Below are 18,389 nucleotides of genomic sequence, written 5' to 3'. Positions count from 1 at the left end.
CTAACTGTTCTGTTTCACTGTTACACAACATTTCACTGGTAAGATCCTCAGAGGAGAGAGTTTACAGGCATTAGCAAGGTACGGAAACATTCTCTCAGTAAAAGTGTGTGTGAAGGTGTGTAGGTGTGTGTTATTTAGAGGATCAGAGAATGAGAGTTTTCCTCTGTCCCAGTCCAGTTCCACTCTGATCATCTGGAGTTTATTGTTCACTGTCAGTGGAACACATGACCCTCCTGAGGTGCATGACCTGTATTTACCATCATGTAACCGAACACACCAGACACCAGTGTCAAAGAATGTTTCTCCCTTCCTCTGGTTTGACTCTGTGGTCACACCCAAGGACCAGTCTGTATTGTCCCCAACATCAACATCCCAGCAGTGTGTCCCTGAGTTAAAGCCCTCAGAGCCCAGCACACATGCACATCTATCGAATCTCTCTGGATTATCAGGAATCTGCTGATATTCTCCTCTGTATATCACACTGGTCAGATCCTCAGACAGGATGAGCCATGGTTCAGCAGTGTTGGGGTCCAGAATCACAGGAGCTGAAGAGAGAGAACAGAGATAAAGAAAGAGATTAAATATACAACATGTTTACACAATTATACTATTTTTTTTAAATTTATCTACACTGACGGTTATTCACCTTCATCCAGTTATTTTTGATGTGATTAAATATGTGTTTATCTAGTTACATTTTTATTTTAATCCAGCATTTATCCATTTATTTATTTAGTTATTCATACCAATTTGATTTCATTACTGATATTTTTCAGCCAAATGTGTACTGCACTGTGTGTGTGTGTATGCATGAGCAAGTGTGTGTGTTTTGTTGGTATGTGTGGAATGAATGACAACAGTAGCCATGTGTGTTGTATTATAATATTCTTTAACATACTATAATATTATATTACAAAATATCATAGTATATAACACTGTGTATACATTGTATACAACTGGGTTCTTTTAGTTACATATGCCGCACTTGTTGCATTAGTTGTGAAGTGAGAGTTGGTTTAATCTGGTCTAATACTCTGAGACTCTCCTCTTACTCCACCCTGTTACTCTCTGGGTCTAAATCCATTCTGTTCAGTCATTGTGAGGTTTGTGTCTATTATAATATGAATTTCATTCACTGTATATAGTTTCATTTTAAGATGAGCTGTATGGTCTTTGTGAAATTACTGCAAGATAAACACTTGCAATAATTTGTGGTGTCTTTAAATTTTTCTTGTGTTTTGATCTGTGTGTTGTGTTTCACATAAATTCCTATCCTTTATTCACTACAAACTCAAAAAGAAAACATTTTCCAAATGTGACTGGGAGAAACCACTGTCACATGACAGTCTCCTCATCTTGAAGATGTTCCAGTCTTTTCTCTCTCTGTTCATTCCTGTTCCAGACAGACTATTAGTTATAAACTACACTCACAGCCTGTCATTATAATCTCAGCATTTTGCTATGAATTTTTTTTTCACACCTCTGTCTGTTTGTCTGGGTGAGTTATGTTATTTTCATCATATAGCCTAATTTTCCTTCCTTTCTATCTTTCTTTCTTTCTTTCTTTCTTTCTTTCTTTCTTTCTTTCTTTCTTTCTTTCTCTCTCTGACACACAATAACTACAAACTATCTTAGACTTCATTATCCCACATTCAGACCAGTATCCAATGAACACTGTAAGAGAGTGATCATAAGTGTATGAGTAAAATACATCACTAGATGAGATTCTTTTAATTGTCTGTTTTGTTTCATCTCATTATCTTGTACATAAACTCACTGTATTGAACAATGTCCTGCATCTTCTCCCACACTCTGAACTTCAGGTTGCCCAGGTGCTTTGCCACATTGATCAGTGCTCCTGAAACCACCTCTGGATCCTGCAGTGTGCACTGGGTTCTGGAATAACATTCAGGAGTCAGTGCTGCTGTGGGTTTTGTATCACAGAAAAAGAAGAGAGTTAAGAGGACAGGTTACTTACCTTTTCTTTGTTTCCTCAAAGTTCTGTGAAATGAAATCAGACAGTTTAATTACAGTCAGAGTCAGAATAACAATCACAATCAAAATTAGGAAACACTTTTTTTCACCAATACCCATCAGATGTGCGGGCATTTGTTTGTGAATTTTAAAAAAAAAAAAAAAAGAATTGGGTTCATTGCTGCTGTAGAAGAACTAAGATGACTTACTTGGTGTTCACACAGTTTACATATATGACAAAAGGATGGGCCGCTTTCCACAAGATTCATACAAGATGCATTAAAGACAGAACAGACAAACCAGGATGGACCTTACAGGGTGACTAGGACATGTAACATACAAGGTCCAATAGCACACAGCACTTCAGAGAGAGGACATATTTTGGTGGGTGTATAGCACTGATGATACTGCAGATGTGATACATATATGCATACATGAAACTATTGTTGTATAATAAATAATTACACCAGTAATAAATACACAAGACACTGTGGATAATAATAGGGGCATAGGTAGTGTCTACAGTGACAGGTCATAGGCTTAGGTGTGGGATGCGTCGTAAGAGCCATAGTTGTCTGATTTTATTTGACAGCATGTTGGAAAAAAACTGTGCCATCCCTCCTTGGTGTGAGCCAGTTATCCACCAAGTAGAGAGAGAGAGAGAAAGAGAGAGAGAGAGAGAGAGAGAGAGAAAGAGAGAGAGAGAGAGAGGGGATGGGTTCTTACCTTCAGGAATGAAATGTCTTCAGCTTTTATCTCCTCTTCTATGGCTCTGATTGTTTTTGAAAGAGATGATATCTCTCTACTCATCTCCTCAATCTTCTCCTTCATCATCTGACTCTTCTGCTCCTCTTCCACCTTAAGTGCAGTCATCCTGGCTGTCTCTTCATCTTGTAGAAACTGATGAAGTTTCTCAAACTCCTCCTTGATCTGTCTCCCTGTGTGCTGGACCTGTACCTGAAATGAGAAATATTTAGATTTGAGTTAGTTTTCCTGTTGTTTAACTCTTCTGTCTGTATTACATTAAGTCATTAGACATTGTCCATACACATTCATTCCTCATTTCTCATTAGTGTCACCTTAATGTGTTCTGCTGTTTTATGACAGGTTAGTTTGAATTTTTTAAAGATCTCCAGTTTCTCCTGTAAGGGCTTCAGTGCTGTCTTGAGTTCCTCCTGGAATAAAACAACAATTACACAAATAAGTCTTTACATTTCAGGTGTTTTTGAGATGTGCTCTCTCTACATACAGTTTTTCTTAGAAAAAAGGTGCATGTTTTCTTATGACAAATGGATTGCTGAACAAGTTTTGAAATGTATTTATTTTAGATTACAGATAAAGTTCTAAAAGTCAGTTGTGTTTCCTATATATGTCATAAATGACAGAATTGAAAAATTCTGTAATGGTTTTCAGTAGACACTAAAATCTACAGTATTTACTTGTAATCGATTAATAGCTGCCCTGAATATGCAGAAGTTTAAGCAACACCATCAGCAGGTGTAAGTGTGGTGACCTGAGAATACCTGAGAATACTGCCACCTCTGGTCAGGGAGGGGACAGCCACTATGGAGTGATCTACTACGATCTACGAGTGATTAGTTTAGTTATTTACAGTGTTTGCACATACATGTGTGAGTTTGTGTGTGTGTGGGGCAGTGTATGTAGGCAAACTGAATGTTGTATTTGTGCATGCGCTTTGTTGTCAAACTCTTCAGATGAGCTCATCTCCTCTGAAACTGACATTGCTGTCGTTGGAATTTGGGAGTATGGGAATAATAACTGTAAACTGGATGAGTTATTTCACATTCATTTGCACCTGCTAATGTACTTCATTGTGATAAATTAATTTCCATGCTGGTGGACAGTGGTTTTTTGGTGGTTGCTGTGTTCCTACTCTTCCTTAACGAGTCAGGTATTTGGGTTCTCAGACAGTTTATCTGTTTTTCTGTGCTTTTTACCCTGTTTTCAGTCCATTTGACTTGACCAAACTCCTTTATTATCACGGCGTGACCCCGGCACCAATACAGGAGGGTGAAGACTTGAGTCCTAGGTGCTAATATATTACATACATGACAATATATTCCACTGTACTGAGACACCACAAAAGAAAGTTTAAAGTTTTGGTACGAGCAACACCAATTTCACTTTTTAAAACAACTAAAGAAAATATTATTATTTGACCTAAAAAGCATAAGAAAATTAAGTGATCGGAACATGTATCTTACCCTGTAAGTAGGAGCAATTTCATTTGTTGGACGGAATTTGTGGTTTGTGTGTATTTCTGAATCCCGACACACCAAACACACAGGCTGTTTATCCTCCAGACAGAAGAGTCTGAGTTTCTCATTGTGCAGACTGCAGAACTCCTCAGATCCTGATGAAGTCTTTCCAATTGTTCCCCTTAAATAAGCTTCACACAGGTTCTTTAACACAAGGTTATCAAAAGGCTCAGATTTTGATGATCTTCTCCTACAAACTGGACACTCCTGAGTTCCCTTCTTTTTCCAGAACTGCTGCAGACAGACTTTACACACACTGTGACTACATGACAGGAGAACAGGATCCTTAAAGACTTCGCAGCAAACAGGACAGGAGAAATCCTCTTCTGATGAGTGAGAGGCCATGTTGTAACGGGTCTACTCCCTCACTGACTTCTTGTATTTCAAGTCTACTTTCACTTTCTGATTCTTTCTTTAGAAGACAAATGATAAACTCACAGGAACCTCCGTCTTCTACCCGTGGTCCACTCTGATCTGTAGACTCTGTAAATCCCTTAGTCTCTATCTGCTTAGTGCAAATTAAACTATAACATGAGTTTTGTGGTTTTTTCTGAGGTAGAGCCCTTCTTGCAGTTCAAATGAACTGACACTTTACTTCCCTCTCACAAAGCAAGTCAGATGGTGGGTTTTTAGCTGAAGGATTCTGATTGGTTTACAATTCCTTTTCATTTCAAATTTGCATTGAGCCCATGCTCCGCCTTTAGGACCAAGTGTAGAGACTTTTCTTCAACCATGCCTGATCAAGCTTGTCAAAGCTCTCCGTCATCTTTCAATTTAATACTCAAATTTATAATATTCAGGATGGGAAAAATCCTGCTATTGCAGACAATAAAAATTGCTAACACTATAATTATATCATAATAGGTTATATCAAGAGGAAATACGAAAATGTAAATCACATTGCAGAAAATACATTAGGTTTTATACACCGTATCAGCCTTTAATACAGCAGGTTTCAAACATACTGATATTATTTTATTTGTTTTACAGCCATACATGCAAAAATATATTCACCTTTCAACATATGGTTTTATACAACCTGAAACTAGAAATGTGCAACATTTTAATCTATTCTTCATCATGGCGTGTAAAAATATTTATTTAAAATGAACAGAATAACTCACATAGTTATGGTTTTGTTATTATCATGTGAGACACAATGGTATTTACATTGTGCTGTTTCATTAAAACTGTCCCATTCATTTTCTTACTTTTATTATTACTATGTTCCTCATCATCCTCATTCTCACCTTTTCCCCAACATCACTCTCACATTCTCCATCACTGTCCTCATCTTCATCATCTTCACCATCATCATCACTCTAGTCATGGTAACTACCCTCCACAATTTGCTCCATATCCATAATCATAATCATTCTCATAACTTTCTGAACTATGTTCAATTTTGAACTAATTAATAATTTTCGAATGTCCCAGTACAGCTATGAACAGGTGTTCTACAGACTCTGGGAATGTTCTACAGAACCACAGGATCATTGAAAATGTCACAGCTCACAGGAAAGGAAAACCCCTCCTCTTGTTTTAGACACTGATTATTCCATACAGTCACAGACAGTCTTCTATGATATATACTTTGTGTAATATATTCTTCACGCACCATGTGAAGGGTGAAAAGTCTGTGACAGACTGTTTAAAATACAGCTAATGAGTTATCAGGTATTTCTAAAATGTCCTGATTTTACTGATTTGTTTCTTTTTCCCTCTGTGAAAGAAAAGATAATGTGAGCCAGAATGTAAAGATTAAATGCAGAGAAATCCATCCATATATGAATCAACATTAAAATGTTGTCACATTGTTAGATTTTTATAACTTTTATAGACAGTACCTTTCATGAGAAGACTGCTTAATCACATAAAATTAATTATTTCAAGAACAGTGCTGACCTCTGCTGGAGTAGGATGTTAAGTATATGTGATTTACTAAGTGGAACTTCCTCCTTCATACAGTGTGGAGATTGTGAATGTTTTAAGTCAGGAGCATTCCTAACTGGTTAAGTCTGAATCTAAACCTAGATCAGTAACCCAGAAGAACAGTCCTCAGGTACTAAAACATCAACTTTTATTACAAATCCTCTAAGATGAATGTTCTGCCACACTGAGGAGATTAGAAACAATCCCTAAAGTGACAGGTATGTTATTGGATTTTTATTATGAGTAGAAATTATGGGTAGGGAGGTTTAAAAAAAGAAAAGGACTTCATTTAAACAAAGTCATTGTTACAATGTAATGCAATCAAAAATATTGCATTCACTAACTGTTTTATGGATAAAACTGTAGAGTGTCAGGGAAAACAGAAGGCAGCAGAATCATTTCATTTGGGCTTTTATAATTTAATTGAATGAACTAAAAAAATCAGTCATTTAAAAGCAGTTAAAATGGTAGGTAGACAGAGTTGAAAGCCTTTGTCTAAAATGACTCAAAAGTTAGGCAAAGTTGAGTACCAGCATATGGCTGTTAAAGCAACCATCTTCAATACAAGTGACGCAAGGAGAAATGACTGATGAGATACAAGTGCAAGATAGTTGTATGTACCAACAGAGGAAACTACAGCTCAAATATGCAGGTTAAAGCAGTGCTAATAATCAGGGACATTACAAACAATAAACCACAGAAGCAATCATACTGCAAACGATAGGTATTAAAGCATAAAATTATCCAAACGATAATTAGCTAAAGTGGTGAATCTGAGCTGCTAATGCTTGATTCAAAAGAGAGTATCTCACAAGAGACTTCCAAGCAGTCCACATGTTGTAGAATGCCTAGTAATACAAATCATACAACAGAGTGTCGGTCGGCATTAAAAAAAAAAAAAAAAAACAGTACACAGGTAGGCAGTCCAAGGGCAGGGAATTATGGGTTATGGGGATCCGATGTTAAGGTGTTTGTGGAAGAACCAAATATTCGAATATTTCTTGGAGGTTGTGAGAGTCTGGAGTTTGGATCTGCAGATCCGTGGACCGTAGTGGACGGGATGAAACATGGGCTGTGATGAGTGATCCAGTGCAGATGGGCACAGTTCCATTGGCTGTTTTGACAGCAACAACCAAAGGACTTGGACTTAATCCAGGCAGACACAGGAAGACAGTGTAGGCGAAATGAAGAGAGGCATAGCATTTACATTTATTTATTTAGCAGATACTTATCAAAGATGACTTACACATCAGGCAAAATACAGAGCAAGCATGTGATCACTGAGGTACAGGCTGTGGTCTGGGTGCCAGAGCTGAGTTCAGAGACTGACCAGATACAGGTGCAACAGTTGCAGGACGTAAAAGAGTGAACTACAGACAGATACTGGTAGAAACAGTATTAATGAAGAGGGGCTACAAAAGTGTGAGAGAAGAAGCTATCGCCCAGTGTGGGAGATGAAGCAGCGCTAATAGCTGGGATGCTATGAACAATAATCAACAAATATAGCTTTACTACAGAACAAAGCAGGTCTATTGCACTATAATCTAAACCTATAACGTACCATTTGAAACAGACTATTTCAAAGTGCTTAGTGATACCTACCATAGAGTGCAAGGAAATCTTAATGAAAAAGTAAATGAAGGCAGGACAACTTCAGCATCAGCAAAGAGTATTTACAAGGGAGTACCAAATAATATGCATCATAGAGAGACAAGTGATACAGTAATAAAGCGATACAGTGACACCGTAATACAGTGATACAGTGATACAGTAATAGAGTAATACAGTGATACAGTAATACAGTGATACAGTGATACAGTAATACAATGATACAGTAATAGAGTAATACAGTGATACAGTGATATAGTGATACAGTAATAGAGTAATACAGTAATAGAGTGATACAGTAATACAGGAATACAGAGATACAGTGATACAGTAATACAGTACTACAGTGGAACATATGTCATTTTAGCTCTTCTTCTCTCTTTGTCTTCTGTCCGTAAGGAGGAGTCAAGTGTGAAGGAGTGGGTCAGTTCATAGCTGTAGCGGTCATATTTTTGTGGATGTTTTGTTTCCTCTGGTGGAGGAGTGCGATCAGACCACTGAGATACAGTGTTTCAACTCTGCAAGCAGAGCTAGCATTTCTATCTTTAAACAGAGACAGTATCAGCTCTAACCGCGCTCTCCCACTGTTACGCGACACTTTACTGGTAAAATCCTCAGAGGAAAGAGATTACATTGATTGTACAAAAGGGGATACATTCTCTCGGTAAAGGTGTGTGTGAAGGTGTGTATGAGTGTGTTATTAAGTGGATCAGACAATGACACGGTTCCATCATCCCAGTCCAGTTCCACTCTGATCACGTTGGAGATTTTTCCTTTCACCGTGACTGTTGTCCATTTCTGTATTTCTGGGGAGCGTGACCAGTATTTTCCATCACAATACCCCACACCCCAGAGTCCTTCATACAGGCTTTTTCCCTTCCTCTGGTTTGACTCTGTTGCTACACCCAGGACCCAGTTTGTGCTGTCCCCAACATCAACATCCCAGCAGTGTGTCCCTGAGTTAAAACCCTCAGAACCCAGCACACATACATAGGTATCAAATCTCTCTGGATTATCAGGAACCTGTTGCTTTTCATCGCCGTATCTCACACTGGTCAGATCCTCAGACAGGATGAGCACTGGGTGAGCAGTGCTGGGGTCCAGAATCACAGGAGCTGAAGAGAGAGAACAGAGACAGACAGAAAAATGAAATAAAGATTTCCTTGTTTATACTTTTATCCGTGAGATGAACTTGGAACATTGGTTAGCTTTGAGCTAGGTTAATATGTCAATATGTGAGGGCTGGTGAGCTGGAAACAGAGGAGAAAGAAACCTCCCTTTGATTTCAAACTTACTGTATTGAGCAATGTCCTCCATTTTCTCCCAGACTCTGAACTTCAGGTTGCCCAGGTGCTTTGCCACATTGATCAGTGCTCCTGAAAGCATCTCTGGATCCTGCAGTGTGCACTGGGCTCTGGAATAACATTCAGGAGTCAGTGCTGCTGTGGGTTTTGTATCACAGAAAAAGTCATGATTTAAGTGACAAGTTACTCACCTTTTCTTTGTGTCCTCAAAGTTCTGTGAAAGAACATTAGATGAGTTAATCACTTGGTGAAAGTTTATCACACACACAGAAGAGGAAGAAGAAGAAGAAGAAGAAGAAGAAGAAGAAGAAGAAGAAGAAGAAATGCCACACAGAAAGGACCACACTCACACAGAGGGACAGAGAGAGAGGGAGAGAGAGAGAGAGAGAAAGAGAGAGAGTCTTACCTTCAGAAAACGAATGTCTTTTGTGCCCATGCTGTCTTCTATGGCTCTGATTGTGTCTGAGAGAGAGGATATCTCTCTGGTCACTTTCTCAATCTTCTCCTTCATCATCTGACTCTTTTGCTCCTCTTCCTCTCTCAGTGCAGTTATCCTGACTGTCTCTTCATCTCGTAGAAACTGATGAAGTTTCTCAAACTCTACCCTTATCTGTGTCTCTGTGTTTTTGACCTGATTCTATATAAAAAAAAAAAACAGACTTCTTGTTTTCAGTTTGCAGTAATATTTTAGCAGCTGATTGTCTGATTTATGTCAGAAATCATTACATTTGTACCTTCACATGTCCACAGTCATGAAAGCTCTCCCACCTCAGAGTTTCTCGGTATGGAAAGTATTTGTTAAAAGTTTTGGTGTCTCACACCTTTATGTATTATATATGTTATGTTTGTTATGTTTGTATGTTATTGAATCCAAATATGTACATGCTGTATGATCACCTCTCTAACGACTATCAGACAGTAGGCTTTATTACAGTGATGCAGTTGCTGTGAGTCAGACATATGTCATAACTCTACAGTAGCATATTTATAAAACTATATTATAACTGATCTGCACAGAGCAAACAATGATAAACACCATAAACATTCATCAGGAGATCAACCACAATCTGTCATATCTGTCATGCCTGACCCAATCATTATGAGAAATTGATTTAAACAGTCCTAATTCTGCGATTGTCCTCAATATTTAATATATAAAAAAATTATCTTTCAACTAAGAGAATGTTGATATGTTATGCTTCCTGGGATATGTATTTGAACAAAAAGATATTAACTAATTAAAATAATCTTTCATGATTGAATAAAAGACAAATGTGATCCACTCTTCCCTCTCTGTGAGTCATGTTTATTTTTCTCACCTTAATGTGTTCTGCTGTTTCATCACAGGTCACTTTGAATTTTTTAAAGATCTGCAGTTTCTCCTGTAAGGACTTCAGCGCAGTTTTTAGTTCGACCTGGAAAAAAACTACACTTTAGTGCTCAGGCTTTTCATTTAGTTACATGTGCCTATGTCTGGTATCAAGAACTTTCCTCCATAATGCGTATAGCTGTTCTGTATGAATGGCTTCATTCGTTCTATTTTTAATTAAGTTTCCAAGGGCCTTCACATAATTTTAGATGAAAACATATAGTATTACATTTGAGAAATCTGAATGAGACAGAATATTTCTTACCCTACAACCACAAGCGGCTTCATCCACTGGACAAAATCTGTGGTTTTTGTGTTTTTCTGAGGTTTGACACACTATACACGCAGGCTGTTTATCCTCCAGACAGAAGAGTTTGAGTTTCTCACTGTGCAGACTACAGACCTCCTCAGACCCTCCTGGAGCTGTCTGAATTTTCCCCTGTAAAAAAGCCTCACACAGGTTCTTTAACACAAGGTTGGAGGGAGGTTCATCTCGTGAAGATCTTCTCCTACAAACTGGGCAATCCTGAGTTCCCCTCTTTCTCCAGAATTCCTGCAGACAGACTTTACAGACACTGTGACTACATGAAAGGACAACAGGATCCTTAAAGACGTCGCAGCACACAGGACGGGAGAAATCCTCTTCGGATGATTGAGAAGCCATGTTGTAACAGGTCCAATCCTGCCGTGACTCTCTGTGTTTGAGTTTAACTGTCTCTAAGGATTTTTAGTGAGATAACAAACTCAAAGGAACGTTTCTCTTCTACCTGTATTCCACTCTGCTCAGAGACTCCTTTTGTAAATCCTTTTGTCTGTGTTTGCTTAATAATAATCAAACTTTAAAATAAGTAGAGCTTTTCTTGCATTCCAAACAAACCGAAACTCCTTGACTTACCTGTTTCTCCTAAAGTGTGTCAAAGGGCCGGATTTTAGCTGAGGGATTCTGATTGGTCTATGATTTCTTTGTTTTGAAACATGTCAGGGGTAGCTGAATTCCCCCCTAGAGGACTAAATGTAAAGACATTTCCCTGTACCCAAGTCATCTTATTCAGGCCTTTAGTAACCTTTCAGTTTAATATTCAATTCTAATATTCAGGATGTGAAAGTCGTGTAGAAGTGATACTACAGACACTGAGAACTGCCCAGACTTTTACTATAGAATATTATATCAGTAGAAAATAAGAAAATGTAATATACATGATAAGAAACAATAATTTATAGTTACCATATCAGACCTTTCATATACCCATGACAACAGCTTTGAAACACAGTGACTTTGTTTTGGTTGTTTTATGAACATATATAGACACAACATATATTTCACCAACAGTTTATTGTTAACCGAACAATAATGTTTGAAATATTCACCTAATGGTTATATATGACTTTAGACTGTAAATTTCTGATTAGAGTGCTATTTTTTCTATATCATAGAATGTTTACAAGTATATTTCAAGATATGTGAAATAAATAACTAAATGTCTATTAAAAATGAGCACTGTAAATTAGCATGGTAATTAGCAAAGGTTTTGTTCTGATTGTGTGAGCCACAGTCATATTTAAATTTCTTTACAGTTATTAAACCCATTGGTTTCTTCTTTATAACCAAGAGGTATGGCAGCCTCTAGCCTTGAATTGATCACAGAAAAGAACTGATACCCCAAACCCATTCTGCACAAGGATGGAACTGAACTAGGACAGTAGAACAGGACTCTTGAAGATGTAACAGCACACAAGGCAGATGAAATCTTCATCAGATAGTGATAATTTAGAGGTAATTTCCTTACAGTAATATTGTTCTTTGTCATGATTGTAGCCTGCAGAATTCGTACCACACAGGACACAAACTGTTTTGGGGTTCTTTTCCTTTATTTCCAATTTCAGTGCAAAAGTAATCAGTTACACTGCAACCTATGACAGGTAGCCATTGCTACAATGTCAAGGGCGTGGTATAAATGATAAATATTAAACACATTTCTCCCTAGAAATACAGCAGTGGGCTTCTCTACAAGGATAAACAAGCACAGTTTAAAACGTCCGAACAGCCCACTTATCATCTACGATAAGTGGTCAAATATATTAATATAGTTAATATTTTTGATATATTAATATCTAATATATTAATTACTTAAATGACATGTTTTTTCACATGACTGATATAACAAGGAGACAGAATGTATGTATTTGGCCTTTATCCTTAGGAGTGACATGTCATCAGTTCTTATCACATTTTCTATGGCTCTGATTGTGTCTGTGAGAGAAATTATATTTCACCGTTTATCTCCTCAATCTTCTCCTTCATCACCATGATGAAGTTTCCTAAACTCCTCCTTAATCTGCCACTCTGTGTGTACAGTCTGGTTCTAGAGAAGATACATTAGAGTAAATGACAGTGTGTCCCATTCACAGAGTTTTCACACTTTTATTTAGGCACACTTCATGTAAAATCTGAAATTACTGTTATAAGCATCAGTGATTTATTCTGTAAGGGCTTCAGTGCAGTCAGAAGCTCCTCCTAGAACACATCACTGTTTTAACAGAGCTGTTTGATCTGTTACACTGGCATTTAGTAAAGATACAATCACTGAAATGTGACATTGATTTACTTTTATACTTCAGGTTTTACAGTTTACTGAATCAACACAAAATTTTAATACAAGGAGGAAACTTTGTTCACCATGTCCTTTATGAATACTGCATAAAATAACTGTATTGATGAAGTCAGAGGATCAGAGTGCAGAATCACAGAATTTAATACAGAGGAATCAATTAATCCAACACACAATACAAAATCAGAGACTGATAGACTGAAACTGGCAATGAATAGGAAGTATCGGTTTGTATTTACATCAGAGATTCAGTTGGCGTTCAGTTTCAAGTGTTCTTAATAATTAGGGGAGGTGGAATACAGGAGTTGTTAATAATTAGGGGAGGTGGAATACAGGAGTTGTTAATAATTAGGGGAGGTGGGACAAGGTCATCCTGGAAGCAGGTGTGATAATAATTATATCTTTTTATTATCTCCGTACTGAAAAAAGCACCTGCTTTCTAAAAGACATGACATTTTTCCAAGCCAGGCTTTGGCAGTTAACATGAAAAGAATGGAGAAATGTGTCAATGAAAATGGAAATGTGGTGTTGTACATATCTCTTAGGAGTGGAGCTGGTATGCAACTGGGCACCTAAACACGTTAGTAACTGGCACCACACCAAAACAACCGTGTGTCATGATCTGTGTTGCGTCCTTTGTCCCCACTCATATTTAACCTGGCTGTGATTTGATGCATAAAAAAATGATCCACAGTTCCACCCTGGCAGAAAAGTCTCATTGCTCCAATGGTCCTTTTCACAGAGTCTATGGCAGATGTTATAGTTTTATACTTTATCATGAGAATATTAATTAAATACTTATGTAATAATAGGCTATCCTCATTTATTTTCACATCCACAGACCAGTGATTAATGAGTAACATGCAATGTCCCATCAGATCTGAGATTTCCTCAGGTGCATCTGCATTTCTCAGTTAAATATTTAAACTTTGCATAAGATCTTGAAGTAAATTAACTTACTCAAGAGGTACATCATGCTCATGTTAATTAAGTTAAAGTCTGTGGTTTATCTCCCATTGGTATTCGAAATTTCAAAGTAACAGTAATTGTACTTGATTTATGCTGTAGCATGTGAACCTTAGTGCTTATGCATGTACAATGCATTATATGCACATACCAGAGTTTTGCTCTTTTTGATTGCTTTTGGAACACACAGATAATGACAAACTAAACAAAGACAATGGAGTTCAGTGGATACATTTCAATCCACTTGTTTTACTCGAAAATTGTTGAAAAATAGACAGAGTTTGAAACATAGCCTGAATGTACCACTAGATGGGGTCAAATTGCTACAAAATATGTAATCCCATGAAAGTCTCCCCAGGAGATTTCAACCAGCTGTGTAGATAATGACTTTATCTTTCACTTTGTTCTTTTTGTAAATAGATCCTTCTCTTTGCCAACTCTTTGGAAATATGACAGTGATGTGAATCAATGAATAACTGAAACAACATATGCTCCTGAGAGATTGTGTGGAGAGGGTCCATCAGTAACCAGAAAAGAAGACTGGCACAAATCAAAATACCAGCAACACCATCAGATTCTTGTTGACATTTTCTCGTACTGTCATGTATTAACTGTTCACTCTTCTCAGAACCAATCTCACTACAGATGGTTTTGTGGGAGCAAAGGAACAAAGCTCAAAGTCCCCCACACTAGCTCAGCTTGTCAAGGTGAATTTCCTTTGTAAAATGTGGAGAGGTGTTACTAAGTGGTGAATATGTGGCCAGGAGATGGCGATACAGCATACACCTACTGACCTTCTGATCACATCTTTATTACAACACTGGTCATGCTCCTCTGTAATGGGGATGAGGCTTTTTTGGCCATCTGAGAGGTTTTTGGGACCTTTTAAAGCCTACCAGTCTTTTTAAATACTTATGGGTTTCTGGGGCAGAGATAGAGTAGGTGAATTCGGTACGAGAACCTGACAAGATAATGATTTTCAGAGACTTTTATTGTTTTTTTTAAATGTTTAATTGTTAAAATGATCAGTGTATATTTAGAGCACAGCTATAAATGATACTGGAAATTGATTCAAGGCTATGTTTGTAAAGGCTATGGCAACAGCAGCATGAAAAATCAACAAGACAGCGTCCGAAAGTCAATGAATGAAGTTAATTAAGAATATGCTAAATTCTGAATAATTCTGAATAATTTTTTTCTTTCTTTCTTTCTTTCTTTCTTCATTGAGATACCTCTTTGAACATAGCACTGGTATGAGAACAGCATACCCATATAAGGTAAGGCGTTACATTTTTAAGAAAGCAATTTTATTTGAATGAATCAACAAGCTGAAAGCTTTTTGGGAAAAGAAAAGAAAAGTAACAATAAAGATACATTGTTTTTGTTTGCTTGTTTTTGATTGACTGATGATTGTGAAGTCATCTATTTTATGCTTTACTCATTGAGAATCATGTTCTGACATTAACTACTAAAGAGAGTTAGTGTCACACCTAGGACAGGACTGTAGATGAGATGTTGATTCAAGATATGAGCATATCAATTATTTTAAATAGAAACACAGCATTGGTAGATATTAGCACTGCACTATAATTTGATTCAAGTGAAAAGGTTTCCCTCCTCCCTGAATCCACTGAAGTATTTTCATGTCATTGGTCTCTGGAAGAATGTGAGGCATTTCTCCCTCAGTCTTCTCCAGCTTTTCACCTGAATGGGGATATAGCATATAGAATATAGTACATAGAATATAGAATATACTCTGTAAAAGACGATAACACAGAATTAAAAAGAAACTGTTTAGCATGCATGACCACAAGCAAGCAGAGGTAAATGCATGGGTCCACATTTAAGAATATGATATATTTAAGACAAATTTACATGTAAGAGGCAAATAAAGGAGCTAGACTAGAATTTAGGGAGTAAAAAGTCCATTAGAAGACTATTTAGAGATTAGAGAATTTGAGCAAAAGAGTGAGGCCAGTGCAAAAGATGTGCAAGGCCACAATACAGTTTACCTCAGCAGTAGTTTGATTCTTCCTCTTCAGTCATTCCAGCAACAACAGCTTCTTTAATGGCCTTGGTTTCTTCTGGTGCTGCAGCTGGAAGAATGGCCAGCAATTCCCCCTCAATCTTCTCTAATCTTGCATCAGCACTGCTCTCAAAAGCTTTTTTGTTCTTGATGACCAGTTGTAGAATACCTTTCTGTGCCTCATCACACCCATTCTGTAGCTGTCGACGTTCTTGTTCAAACTCTGGCTTACTCTTATCCATGGCCATGAGTTTGCCCAAACTACTGACTCTGTCCATCAGGTACTTGGTGGACACCTCAGTGTAGGTCTCTGAGATCATATGGACAAGACTGGCGATGTTGGATGCCTGGAAGGCCTGGTTGTAGAGCTGGTCTTTTGAGAACAGTTTGGCATTGTAAGACAGTTTCTGTGTCTTCTCAGATGTTGTGACAAAATTGTGGAGTGTTTTGTTCAGGCTGACCTTCACGATGTTGGACACCATCTGAAAGAAGCGTACCATCTTCTCCCATTGTTCCTTCACTCTACCCATGGCATCCATACCTTTGACCAGCATTTCTATGGTGGTGTTGAAGTCAATCTCCTTGACTTCACACTTTCTCATGGTGATCAAAATGTCAGTCAGCTCCTTCTGGTTCTTCTCCATGTTCTCCACACACTTCTCATACGTCTCTCTTGTCTTGTCCAGTTGTGCTCTAGTCTGCTCAATACGGAAGTGAGCGTTCTCTGTCGCCCTTTGACTTGCAGACTTTTTACCGGACCCTTCAGTCTTATTCTCCTGTTGGTACATCATTGGTGGTTTTGAAGTCATGGACGGAGACTTTGTGGCATTCTTGCTTTTGCTGTCAAAAGCACGAGCTGATTTAATGAGCGCTTTCCAATCACAGATGATCTCCGCCGTTTTTTCTTTGCTACACTGACCTTCAGGTGCATACTCTGCAAGCTGCTGACAGATGTTAATTCCAGTTTCACATAAGCGTAGAGCTTCTTGTTTTGGGGCGCAATCTGGGGACCTTTGCAAGTCACTTTGAATCCGTTTAAACTGCTCTGCTGCAAAATCTGTGTTTGTTTTCTTCTTCTTCTGGTCATACAACTTTTTCCACTTGATATCTTCCCCTTTGATGAATTTTCCAAGAATTTCTGCCGCCCGAAGAATTTCTCCAGACTTGCTAATGATGTTTATTTTATCAACTTCATCTGCTGCATCATCCTTAACTCCTGTGTTATCGCATGTATCCTTCATTGTTGATGCTTGACACATTTGTGAATCAGGGCAGGTAGTAACAGACATTAGTCCATTTGTTAGACTTGTCGCACTTTCTATTATTCCCTCAACGAAATCCATACCAATCATTTCCCATCCACTAGGAAGTGAATCGATTGCTTTGCTGTATTTCTCTTGCGCATCTGCCAATTCCTTCTCCATTGTCTTCATTGCTTTCTTAGATCTTTCATTGGCTTCTCGCGATGTTTGCTCCCTCATTTTGGCCTCTTCCAGTTTCCTTTTTATTTCATTCAGCTCCTCCCCATAAAAATGTTCTGCATTCACACATGCCTCCAGGAGTTCTTGAATGATATTGATGACATCAGTAAACTTTTGTTCTGCTGCACAGGCCAACTGCACACAGTCATCTGCAATAACCCGAATATTCTCCAGCTGGTCAGGTAGGAGGGCCTGGACAACCTCATCACTTCCCTGAAACAGGATCTTCACTGCAGTCTTCATGTAGGCTGGTACAGTGGAAGTGTGAAGGCGGATCTGATCCATATTCTTATGGGCTTCATTAAAAGCCCACCAGCCAGAGTTACACACTTGCATGAGGCAGGCACGGAATGACTCTGGGTATTTGATGTGCTTGTAGCCATCTTTGGGTGGGTTTTTGTTGATAGAGAAATCAGTTGAAGAGGAAATGAAGACCAGCTCTCCTAGTATAGCTATGGAAAGTGGTGCTGGTGTGAGGTACTCCTCCCAGTTGGCATAAGGTTTCATTATGAGCTGGGTGGACTCTCTCATGTCCTTTGCTGTGGTGATACTCTGAGTCTTCTTCACAAGTTCAGAAGCCATCGTTTCGTGGTGTCTATGATACAAACAAAGAGATATCTTAAAGAATTGCTCATTAAGTGTTCTTAAACAGAACTACAGTTAAATGCAGGGTCATTCCAGGTTGAGTTTCACCAAAACATCAGAGTGTTACAAGCATAAAATAAAAATCCTTGAATTAATTTGTTAATTTGAGTTAAAACCAACCAACTCATTAATTATGAAAGGCCCCAAAAGTCTTGTTTGTTACACCGAATATGGACAGTGACCAAGAATTCCACCT

General features: G+C 38.0%; 2 protein-coding genes and 1 pseudogene across 2 annotated transcripts; all 3 read right to left on the bottom strand.

Annotated features, from left to right (window-relative positions):
* LOC115820010 (zinc-binding protein A33-like) lies at positions 1–4,598 on the bottom strand (annotated as a pseudogene).
* A 3,762-nt stretch (positions 4,599–8,360) lies between these two features.
* On the bottom strand, positions 8,361–9,608 carry LOC115821586 (nuclear factor 7, ovary-like). The gene is made up of 3 exons (XM_030785397.1): positions 9,504–9,608; positions 9,089–9,188; positions 8,361–8,908 (listed from the first exon to the last, which is right to left on the bottom strand). Exons 1-3 carry the CDS (start codon positions 9,606–9,608, stop codon positions 8,361–8,363), a joined length of 753 nt encoding a protein of 250 aa, XP_030641257.1.
* Positions 9,609–16,054: 6,446 nt separating this feature from the next.
* Positions 16,055–18,130, bottom strand: LOC115821585 (uncharacterized). Its single transcript, XM_030785396.1, has one exon. It carries the CDS (start codon positions 18,128–18,130, stop codon positions 16,055–16,057), a length of 2,076 nt encoding a protein of 691 aa, XP_030641256.1.
* Positions 18,131–18,389: the final 259 nt, after the last annotated feature.

Source organism: Chanos chanos, chromosome 9 (genome assembly GCF_902362185.1).
Source record: "Chanos chanos chromosome 9, fChaCha1.1, whole genome shotgun sequence".
NCBI lineage: Eukaryota > Metazoa > Chordata > Actinopteri > Gonorynchiformes > Chanidae > Chanos > Chanos chanos.
Note: the sequence above shows the minus strand (reverse complement) of the source record. Positions and strands in the feature narration are given on the sequence as shown.